Genomic DNA, 13037 nt, shown 5'->3' on the forward strand with positions numbered 1-13037 from the left:
TATAAGAGCTTAAATCCAGTTTTTTTTTCTCTTAACTAATCCCATCTGTGCTACGCACAGATGAGATTAGTTAAAAAAAAAATAGCCACAAAAAAAAAAAAAGAAAAAAGAAAAAAAAAAGAAAATTACTAACACTGCAGTATACCTATATGATTGATTGAATTACCGCACTTACCGACACTAAACTGCTCTATTCAGTTTAATGAATGTCTAGCGCAGTCGGTGTGGCGGAATAGTGTCGCAAAATGTTTATTGTTGCAAATTTGATTGTCGAAAATGTAAAAAAGGAATAGTTTCGCAAGTTGTCGCATTATTGATTGTCGAATAACAGAATAGGGAAAAATGTCGCAAACGAATTTAATAAATAGTTTCGAAATTAAAAAAAGGAATAATGGTGCAAAGGAGTTTAACGAATAGTGTCGAAAACAAAAAAAAGAATAGTGTTGCAAATAAATTTAATGAATAGTGTTGCAAATAAATTTAATGAATAGTGTTGCAAATAAATTTAATGAATAGTGTTGCAAATAAATTTAATGAATAGTGTTGCAAATAAATTTAATGAATAGTGTTGCAAATAAATTTAATGAATAGTGTTGCAAATAAATTTAATGAATAGTGTTGCAAATAAATTTAATGAATAGTGTTACAAATAAATTTAATGAATAGTGTTGCAAATAAATTTAATGAATAGTGTTGCAAATAAATTTAATGAATAGTGTTGCAAATAAATTTAATGAATAGTGTTGCAAATAAATTTAATGAATAGTGTTGCAAATAAATTTAATGAATAGTGTTGCAAATAAATTTAATGAATAGTGTTGCAAATAAATTTAATGAATAGTGTTGCAAATAAATTTAATGAATAGTGTTGCAAATAAATTTAATGAATAGTGTTGCAAATAAATTTAATGAATAGTGTTGCAAATAAATTTAATGAATAGTGTTGAAAATAAATTTAATGAATAGTGTTGAAAATAAATTTAATAAATAGTGTTGCAAATAAATTTAATGAATAGTGTTGCAAATAAATTTAATGAATAGTGTTGCAAATAAATTTAATGAATAGTGTTGCAAATAAATTTAATGAATAGTGTTGCAAATAAATTTAATGAATAGTGTTGAAAATAAATTTAATGAATAGTGTTGAAAATAAATTTAATAAATAGTGTTGCAAATAAATTTAATGAATAGTGTTGCAAATAAATTTAATGAATAGTGTTGCAAATAAATTTAATGAATAGTGTTGAAAATAAATTTAATGAATAGTGTTGCAAATAAATTTAATGAATAGTGTTGCAAATAAATTTAATGAATAGTGTTGCAAATAAATTTAATGAATAGTGTTGCAAATAAATTTAATGAATAGTGTTGAAAATAGAGCAAAAATAAAAAAATAATATTAACTATAAATGTTTAGATAACATGTTTAATGTCATACTAAAATAGCCTGGTGCCAGGGACTTCATACGTCAACTATCTTATAGCCTGCTGCCGCAAAGGAGTGCCACAACAAGACTGAGGGTTTTTGGTTTGGTAGCAATTTTTTCTTTCATTATTCTTTGCTTTTTTCTTTTTTTTCCTGTAAAAACCGTATGCTATAAAGATAAGCAAAACGAGTAAGCACTTACTGAAATTAACTATTTGCTACACTATTCCCTTTTTTTGTTTTCGACACTTTTCATTAAACTCATTTGCACCATTATTACTTTTTTTTTGCGACATTAGGTCTTTTTAATATATTCGACACTATTCCTGTCACCTGCACAATGGATACGAAAGCTCATTTAATTCTCTTTATTTTAATTTAAACTTTTCAGGTTTAAAATGTGCCTTGTTAAAAGCGACTGTTGTCAACCAGTATTTTGTTTTTAGGTGCCTCAAGAAGACCTTACAATCATTTCTCAGAATACCGTGGAAGAGCATTTAACTAAAAAATCAACGCCTTTTTCTTTACCGATAACGCAAAATACAGTGCTGGCCAAAAGGATCCGACCACGCATTGTTTATCTATGTATACAGTATGTACATTGTAGTGTAGGCGCTTTCCTCGGAATTTCACCATCACGCTTTGCATGCGTGATTGGTTAGTTATCAGCCAATCAAAACAGTTGTACAACTTTTATATATACCATCGCATGCGTGGCTGCGAGTTTCTATTTGCATTCGGCTATGGCGACAACATCACCTGAAAAACGTGCTAAAATACAACTTCTGATGGAAGACGAGAAGTCTGAACGTACGACTGCTGCACGTTTACAAATGCCTAAGACAACTGTTCACAACGTCATTCAGCACATCAAGTCAACAGGCACCAGCGCTGCAGGAAGATCCAGTGGCAGACCAAGATGTACCACATCAAAAACTGACGCTATGATCCGCCGTGCAGCCACGAAGGACCCACTGGCACCATCTTCACAAATTCTCAATGAACTACCTCCTGATGTGAATGTGAGCTCTCGCACCATTCGGCGACGTCTTGTGGACAATTTCAGTCTTCGATCCTATCGCGCTGCATTAAAACCACGACTCAGAATAATATTCGTGACCGCCTAAAATTTTGTAAAGCACATAAAAATTGGACCGTGGCAATGTGGCGACGTGTCATGTTCTCAGAAGAATCGCAGGTGAAACAATTTGCTACGCATAAAGTGAATATTCGACGGCCACCAAACACACGCTAAAATGCCCGTAAAACATTGCCCTTCAATTATGATTTGGGGAGCAATACTGCCAGAGGTTGAGCGGGAATCCATCTCATTCCGCCAGGTGAAACTATCAAAGCTGTTAATTATTTGCAAATAATAAAGGAAAATGTTCCTATTTGGCTCAGAACTCGCAACTGTGACATCTTAATGCATGACGGCGCGCCATGTCATCAGGTAAAGATCGTCAAGACATGGTTTCAAGAGAGTTCCATCAATGCTCTTGGTCCATGGCCTGGCTCGTCACCGGATTTAAACCCGATTGAAAATTGCTGGGTAAAATTGAAAGCAGAAGTGGCAAAAGCAAACTCGACGTCGGCGACAACTTTGAAGGAGGCTATACTGAAGGCGTGGTCCCAAAAAATAACGCCTGATTACTGTGACTCTCTTGTTGCCTCTATGCCTCAAAGAATAGAAGCTGTCCTCAAAGCCCGAGGAAGACATTCGATGTACTAGAAACTCTTTTCCGATGTGAACTACTTGTTGGTTTCTTCGAAAATGTGTCATTGACTTATGTGAATGTTGTTTGTTGCGTTAAATTCAATCATATTATCATTAAATTGAAGTGGTTTTACGTTTCTGTTTAAAAACCGTAATGGTCGAATCTTTTTGGCCAGCACTGTATGCATAGGGCACGCATTGAAATCTGGATCTTTTACTACTAATGCAAGCGCATTAAACACTCCGCCACAGTCACTCTAATTTAAACAAGTTATGTTGATTTCAGCATAACTTGTTTAAATTTAACTTTAAACAAATTACTGACTGAAGTCAGTATGACTTATTTAAATTAAAGCAAGTTATGCTGACTTAGTTCAACATAACTTGTTTAAATAAGAGCAATCGTAACGGAGTTGTTGGAGCGCTTGTTTTAGAAGCAACAAACTCAGGTTTTAATGCGTACTCTGCATTTTTCCAAACTTTGCACCATCTGTAAAGAAGGAGGCTTGAACCTTTTTGTTAAATGCTCATCCGCAGCGTTCTGTGACAAGACCGAGGTAGGTTGTCCTACTCCTACAATCATACGTTAATTTGGTTCTGAGAGTATTCAGAATCATAAAGTAATTTGTAATTCCTAGAAACCGTATTAACAGAAAATAAAAATAATAAATAAAAGTCAATAAAAAATTCAAAATTTCTCTTTTTGAATAAAAGAAACTTATATGCATACAAAGTTTGTTATTATTTTAAATAGTTTTTGTTCAATAAAGTTTATATATTATACAAAGATCACGCAAGTAAATAAAATTAGTTTTCAGTTTATAGCCGTATTACTATGCAGTCGATTATTTAAAGTTAATTCTTTTGTATTTTTTCCCGAATCAAATTCTGTCTCGTTACCAGAAATTTGTGGCAAACACATTAACAATCCTTTGAAAGCTAATCGAAACGGTTTACTTATCAAAGAGTAAATGACGCAGTTAGCAGCCGTTGTTCCAAGTATAAGCAGTTGAGAAATACGCCAAACGTTGTTTGGTACTTTTACTCCTAAGTACTTTAGCAGCCGTAACGCAATAAATGGGGTCCACAAAACAAAAAACACCATTGTAACAGCAACCAAAAGCTTTACGACCTTTAAACTCTTCATTTTTGCCTCGTGTTTGTTTTTGTTTAAATTGTTTTTATTATCGCAACAAGCCTTTGGATAAGTTTTATTTTTAGAAGTAAAATGTTTTTTCGGTTGTATTAAAACTCTGGAAATTTTTATGTGTGACCAACACATAAATGAAATCGGTAAAAAATACACGAAGATTGAATGTGTAATATAAAAAGCAAGACGAGTTGTTGATGACCAATTACCGTTCTCACACTTGAATATAACTTGTCCTTTCAAATCTGTTGTAAATGGTAACAAATATGCTTGAGTGGTATAACCATGTAAAAGAACGGCACAAAACAAGAACCCTAGTAGCCACAACACAAATGAAAGAACTTGGCTTTGTTGATATGTGTGTTTTTTTCTAAACGGATAACAAATGGAAAAATATCTTTCTGCAGATACGGCTGTTAGTGTTAATACAGATACAGTATAAGAAACTTCAATTAAAGTGCCTTGCATTCGACAAAATATTTCTCCAAACACCCATTCTCCTCGGTATAAAGTGTAACTATCAAATATTGTTAAAACAGCAAATAGTAAATCTGATAAAGCCAAATTAGCTAAGAATACATTGACAACTTTTTTCATATGATTATACTTTAGTACTGCAACGATTATAAAAATGTTTCCTACAAGTCCGATAAGAAGCACAGGAAAATAGTATATACCAAACGCTACTACGATTGGAGTACTTAATTTTTCACTTAATTCTGATGAGGAAACTTGTCCTGTGGTTGATAAATTAACAAATATTGAATAAGCCATAACAGTTTTCTACTCCTTTTTGGTATCAATCTGTAAGAATATATATATACATATATATATATATATATATATATATATATATATATATATATATATATATATATATATATATATATATATATATATATATATATATATATATATATATATATATATATATAAACATAAATATATAAATTATGTTAGTGTATTCTACAAACAGAGTGCTCAATGTTTTTAAAGAACAGAGCAATAATAAATTAGTAAAAACACTAATCTAATTTTTTCTTTCTTCTACACAGTGTTTCTCTTGCTGTAGGTTAATCAGAAAGAATTCTTAATAAGAAGGATTCTTCCTGATAAATCTACTGATGGAGAAACACTGTGTCGAAGAAAGAAAAAATTAGAGAAGTGTTTTTACTAATTTATATATATATATATATATATATATATATATATATTTATTTATATATATTTATATATATATATGTATATATATACAAACATGCATATGTGTGTGAGTGTGTGTGTCTCTCTCTCTCTCTCTCTCTCTCTCTCTCTCTCTCTCTCTCTCTCTCTCTCTCTCTCTCTCTCTCTCTCTCTTTATATATATATATATATATATATATATATATATATATATAATATATATATATATATATATATATATATATATATGTACATATATATATGTATATATATATATAAACATACGTGTGTGTGTGTGTATGTGCGCATATACGTATATATATATATATATATATATATATATATATATATATATATATATATATATATATACACACACATATATATAAAAGTATATATACAGGGTCGCAGAAAGAGAAAAGAAAATGGGGCATACGTGTCTCGGGCGCCAAGAAAATAGAGGCGCCAGAAGACGAAAAACTAAAATTTTTTTTAAAAGTGCTAAAAATTAAATTTTTTTAAAGTTTTTTCTTTTTTTATTGTGTATGTGTGTCTTTGAGTAACTATATAGGATACAAAGTCAAGGATTATAACTACAAGCTGGTTTCTCTTGCCTATTTACTGTGCAAGGTGACGGAGAAAATTATTAAAGATTGGATTATGAAACACTGTAAACTAATTAATTTAAAAGTCTCATTGCGGTTTTGTTCATCACAAAAGCTGATTGGATTCATTACAAACCTGATTGAACCCCACAACGAAGCAGTTTACCGTGGACACCTGGGAAACACGATTTTTACCAATTTTACTAAAGCATTTAACAAAGTGTCACGCAACGATTTATTCATAAGGCTCATATCTTTGGTATTTGAGGTTAGCTATTAAATTGGATTACTGACTGGTTAACTAATAACATGTAGTAATTGGCGAATAAATGTCAGAGTGGAAAAAGGTGGTTAGCAGCGTCCCACAAGAACCATTTTCTAGACTGCATTTAATACCAATCCAAGTTATACGTCAATTTTGGCAGGATCATATGAGTTATCAATGTCAATCGGTGTTGCAGCAATGTTGATCTTCAGCATTGGAAAGTTAAGTGTTGCTTTCCTTTATCATTACTAAAATTTTTAGATACTTTATTGATTATTTTAATAAATAAATTTAATTGTAAGATCTTTTTTTATTCTTCAGGTGAAGTCTCGCTACTTAGAAGCTTTACAAGCTTTTGGAGACCAGGTAGTCAGCTCATATTGCCGCTATAATACTAAATGCAAAGCGGCAATCACTGCTGCCCTAAAGCCTTGCTTTAGCTTTAACGAAAACAATCGAATTTACTGAAACGTCGTTTGTTGTTATTGTTTCCTTTAAAAAATTTAATCTAGATTTAGCATTGTGAAAAACGTTTCTTTAAGATCCTCCTTCAACTGGTTGAAAAATCAAAATTAAAAAAAAAAAGGCTTGTGAAATAGAGGACAACTTTATGAAAGATATTTTGCATCCTAATAATTTAAACGAGTCTTCTTTTTTTCTATATACATTTATATGCACTTGCCATGTATGCATATATGCATTAATATGCTTATTAAAAAACGAAGACTTTTTGATTTTTAATACCATTAAAAATCAAAAATGCCATTACTTGCCACAGAAGGTGAACAACCTTTAAATAAAACTAAAAAAATGATTGTAGGATTACTCGCCATGTGACCAAAAAAGACATCGTTTCAAAACGTATTTTTTACGTCCCGTGCTTACTGAATTCTAGATTATCTATCGGACACTCGTGTTGAAAATAAATTAGATACATCTCTGTCATTAGATAACATAATAATAATTTGTTTGTTAAAAAGCAATAAAAAATTATTTTCAGTATTAACTTCTAAGAATCTGTTTATTAATCCTAATCAGTTAATGTCAAATGTGTTGCATAAATGATTACTTAATTTAGATTCGTTTCATGAAATTAGTAATATAAAATAACACCATTAGAAATAAAAACGCGGTTTTTAGCTTGTATAATTGTACATGATTTTAAATTATATATATATATATATATATATATATATATATATATATATATATATATATATATTTACTTTTGCGTAACTGATAAGATCAGCTCTAAGGAGTCGTCCATAATTTACGAAACGCTAAATTGATTTAAAAAATAAAAGTTGGAGATTTGTAGTAATTCATTGAACTTATAGCTTCAGGTTCATTTAAAGACACTGTGATAGGAAAATTTGTAATTTTTTTTGCTTTGTTTTGTTAAATTTAGCGTTCCGTAGTTTATGGACGTTCCCTCAGTGTATAGTTAAGTCTCCGAAAATTCTGACTTATATCTTTACTTTTTTTGGAGAAAAAAAAAACAATTGCTGCCCCAACCAAAACCCTTGGTTGATGTAGCGGCACTGCCTTGCATTTTTTTCTTTTTTATTGTTGTTATACCCCTTTATAAGCTTGGCAGAGAAACAAGTTAAGCCCGGAACAGCAGCCGAGAACAGAGTGGAATTGACACTTTTTACTTTTTTAAACCGAAATTATGGTACATGCGCTTTTTTACATTTTATTATCCTTTACATACTATTATAATTTAATATTTGTAACAGTATATATATATATATATATATATATATATATTATATATATATATATATATATATATATATATATATATATATATATATATATATATATATATATATATATATATATATATATATATATATATATATATATTTTACTGGTGTTTCATTGCAAAAGCATTCTAAAGTATAGATTATAAACAACTGTTTTGGATGTGAAAATCAAGCTCTTGATAAAAAACACAAAAAAGTTTTTATTAACGAAGAGAAAATTTAACTTTTAGTTTGAATAAAGTTTTGTCCTATGTAATAAAATTTATTCGAATAGGTTTTTGTTACATTAATTAATGCACATTATAATAACTTAATAATAAAAACATTTTTTGAATTTTAGTATATTTCCAACAGTTCATACTTTACCAAATGACGATTTGTTTTAAAAAAAAAAACCTTTTATTTTCTTCTTATTAAAAGATTAAATCACTTCAGACTATGTCGTTAAGTAAATAAATTGCATGGTCATCGAGGTACGATTGTTACGCATACAACTGAGTACGTGTAGATTTTATTTAACAACTTACATTTTTCGTTTTTAGTGACGTCTTTAACAGAGAGAACTCGTTTTAATACAATAAAGTACAAAAATTAAACTAAAAATTTTAGTAACTCATATTAGTGAATAATTAATATTAGTGAATAATATTGTCGTTAATCGTCCAATATTTGTTCCAACTCAACTTATTTTAAACCATTATATTAACCACTATATTATTGCATAAAGAATATTTTCTAATTTTAAAACGTTCTAATCCTATTGTTACATTTCTATAGTTATTTAAAACATGAAAACTAAGAAAAAAAATTATTTCCTACTAGATAGAAAATGAGTCAAACCACAAGGTCAAAATTACCCCTGACGGGTTTACTACATTTTACCATATTATAATGTTCATCATAGGGTAGTTTGATACCCTATGATGAACATTATGATATGGTAAAATATAGTAAAATAAAAATGTAAGTCAAGGTCGCGATGTCAAATTCACCCTTCGCTACAGTACCAAATAATACAGTACAATATAAAAAACTAATATACACTTTTTTTTTTTTAATAAAATACAGGTTTCTTTGAACAACATTTAAAACTTATTTAAAATTTTTTTTTTATAAACGCCCTACTATATTTTCGAAGAATAGCATTATTGTTACCAGAACTCATTTTTAAATAAGTTCTCATATAATTCAATATTGTGGATTTTTTATTCTTTTCATTGTGTAAAAAACAAGATTTTAAACTGCAGTTTAAAAAGATATGCTTAGCATTGGTATATTATTTTTTGAATACCTTTATAAAAAATAATTTAAAAAGTTCCAACCATATAAATTTACCATCACTTATGTTACTCGAATTTAGTTAATATTAAACAATGAGTCTTTAGCACTTTTTTTACAGCTCATTATTTCTACTGAAAAGTAATACGGATTTTGTTTATTTATAACTTGGTTGTATCAAGGTTACCAAGGTACCTTGGTTGTACCAAGGTTACCTTTGTTTGTTTTTAATTTTGTTACCTTATTTACTTTATTGAAATATTATTGGCTAAAGTGTTTATTATATTGGTAACGTTTTATGTGTATTTTTATTTTATTTGATATTTATCGTGTTTTTTGTTTTGATTTTGTTTTTTCAAATTAAAAAAAAACACCAAGTGATTAAGGGGATAAATCAACTTGGGTTTTTCTTGGTCCAGACAAAATTTATAATTACTTTATTTATTTTATTGTAATTTTTAACAAAAAAACCAGTGAAGTAAAAAAATTTATAACAATGGAGACCTTTATTCAGTCTTTTGAACAAGTTGCGTTAAATCACTTTCTGAATAAAGTTTGTATTATTGACACTTTTATTATAAAAATAAAATTGAATTTAAGAAAAAATCTATTCTGTTTTTAGTATGATCCAATGATCATAACTATTTAACATTTAAAGCACGCATTGATTTTAACTATTGGTTGCCATGGTTTTAACTATTTCACATCAACCACTTTTGAGATTACTTATTTCGAGATCATCTCGAAAAGCATTGAAATGTGAAAATTGTTATAATCACTACTTTTTTTCAGTTATAACTATTTTTTGTAAATATTCACAATATTTACAAAAAAAAATTACATTTTATACAACAGCGTCTAGTCAATCAAATTTGCATTTGGAAAAAAAAAATGCTGGTTGCACTGGATTTTATCTGTTATCTTTTAAAAGTTCCAGTTTCAAAAAACAAATATTATTATTAAATCGCTACACTATGACGTATCACCTATGAAGTGATTTATTAATTAATTTTTAGGTAATGTTTTTTTTGTTGTGAATTCCGTTTACGTCATAAAATGTGCCAAAACTACCAAATATGCGAACGAGTTAAATTAAGAAAAGTTTTATTGAATTGGTTATGGCGTGTAAAAATTTTGAAATAAAGATGATGTATATAATACACGTAGACCTAAAAGAACAACAACTCGTAGAAGAGCTCATCTTTTGGTAGGGAAACTATAATGCTCATAAATTAAAAAATCAAAAATGAATTATATATATATATATATATATATATATATATATATATATATATATATATATATATATATATATATATATATAATATATATATATATATATATATATATATATATACATATATATAAATAAATATAAGTGAGGTTAGTATTGCGGTGTAAAATACAAAAACTCTTGTTCGTATGACAGTGCTCAATATTATCAAATAATAAAGCAATTTATACTTTATGTAATTAAATGCATAAAAACAACTAAATAGCGGGACTTAAAGTTTCATGCCCGAAGGCAATCATCAGCCGTAAATACAAACAAAAAACCAATATATATATATATATATATATATATATATATATATATATATATATATATACATATATAAAAAAATATACGCCTTAAATTGTGTTTTAGATGTTTGCTCAATCCTGAAAATTCGGCCAACCGTAAAAAAATCATCCCCCAAGTAAATACTCTTAAATAACACTTACTAAATCAATTAATAATGGCACTGTTGACACTTTATATAAAAAAACATGGTTAGAATCAAAAATAAGATGTAAATGCAAAAGTCTACATTGCTATGTTTAGGAAGATATAGGTAAAGTATGTAAAGTATATCAGTTAAGAAGGATGGGTAGAAGGGTGATTAATCGAGAGTGAAACTGCTGCAGCGGTAAAGTCTGCGCATAAAACTTGTAAAGGGTTGGAAAAACTGAAGGGATTTCAACCGAATTTTTAAACACAACCAAGTGTTATATATTAAATGTAATATTATAATATTCTTATTATATTTAATATATATTATAATGTATAATATAGTTTATTTACTAAGCGTAAGTATACTAAAACGTTTATATACTAAACTTTCGTAAATAATTTTTTCAACCATAAAAAATGGGTGTGTGTTTTCAGAAACAATTGGTAAAACATTTTAAAGTTAAAAATTCATAAACAAATATTGGTTACAAATAAGCTTTTTTTTTCATAATGAAACAACTTCTACACCACTATAAAGTGGCACAGAAATAAATAAACAAAATCCGATTTTAAAAAATTATTATTAATTAGCATTGAACGGAATAAAATAAAAAATAAACAGTTTACTTACGAGTTAAAAGCAGCTTGATACTTTTTACAACTCTTCTTTTAACTTTTTGAAGTAACAAATGAAGTATTTGACAGAATAAAAACAAATTCAAGCAATTAGCAAACGCAAAGGTATTTACGCTAATCTGTCAAAAAACGTTTTAAAATTTTTTGATTTGAAGTACTTGTAAACATTCTTGAAAGCAAATGTTTTTAAAACATTTTTTGGCATCTTTAACCATAACAAAAGTATTTAAGAATATAATAAAATTCCACAAATGTTGTATTATTCATGAAAAAAGAAAAAAAAATCAGCAAAAAACCATCGTTAATAAAAAATACGCGGGAACCTTGCAGAAGACCAATGGTTTTCTCAAAGCCACGGTTTTTGTGTTACTTGTGATATTTTATTGTACACTTTCTTCACAATAACTCCATATTTACAAACAACTTCATGTCTTCATTTTATTTTCAGTTTAGATGGCATAAATATAAAAAAAAATTTAACTCAAAAAAATGCCTAATTTATTTTTTTAGAATTTCGCAGAAAATTGATGAAAAAAATTAAGGGAATCCAAGTTTAAATTTTAGCATAAGCATCAAGTTTGATTGACAACTAATGCTTTTAAGAGTTTTTAAAGTGACTCATCATGTGAGCATTTATATTAGTTATAAACTGTTTCTACAGCATGTTTATGATTTTGATAAAACGTGATCAATTTGGATTTATGAGTACTTGTCCGTGCAATATTAACGTATACGCATACATCCATACATACCTCCATATATATATATATATATATATATATATATATATATATATATATATATTTATATATATATATATATATATATATATATATATATATATATATATATATATATTATATATATATATATATATATATATATATATATATATATATATATATATATATATATATATATATATATATATAAAAGTTTTGTTGCTTCAGTTCTCTTGCCTTTATTATTTTCTAATTTTAGTGTAGGATACACTTTTTCATTTTAGCGACAAAAAAAAAAACAACCTAAACGCATCCGAACGCAATGGTTTGTTGCAAAAATGTCTCTTAACAACATTTTGTGTTTAAAAATGATAAAATTAAGTAAACTTTATGCAAAAACCAATCAATTTAAATGAGGAAACTAATTAAATTTTATCTTTTACTTAGATTGAGTGACAAACAGGTAGAACATACAAGGAGTGTAGGGTAGATTAGGGTAACATGAGCACCTTGGTAATATGAGCATACTTAAAGATTTCTTAGATGTAAGCAGTGAAGTTAAAGTTATTTGTA

The 13037-nt window shown here is 27.8% G+C and overlaps 1 protein-coding gene across 1 annotated transcript; it reads right to left on the minus strand.

The window, feature by feature from the left end:
• Positions 1-3819: 3819 nt before the first annotated feature.
• Positions 3820-12338, minus strand: LOC101239288 (muscarinic acetylcholine receptor M3). Its single transcript, XM_065809908.1, has 2 exons — positions 11738-12338; positions 3820-5097 (listed from the first exon to the last, which is right to left on the minus strand). The coding sequence occupies exon 2, from the start codon at positions 5065-5067 to the stop codon at positions 3958-3960; it is 1110 nt and encodes a 369-aa protein (XP_065665980.1). The 5' UTR covers positions 5068-5097; positions 11738-12338; the 3' UTR covers positions 3820-3957.
• Positions 12339-13037: the final 699 nt, after the last annotated feature.

Source organism: Hydra vulgaris, chromosome 11 (genome assembly GCF_038396675.1).
Source record: "Hydra vulgaris chromosome 11, alternate assembly HydraT2T_AEP".
In the NCBI taxonomy this organism is placed as follows: Eukaryota; Metazoa; Cnidaria; class Hydrozoa; order Anthoathecata; family Hydridae; genus Hydra; species Hydra vulgaris.

What these genes read in the sequence shown, in the direction of transcription:
- LOC101239288 (XM_065809908.1), bottom strand. Translation starts at nt 5,067, where the DNA reads ATGGCTTATTCAATATTTGTTAATTTATCAACCACAGGACAAGTTTCC.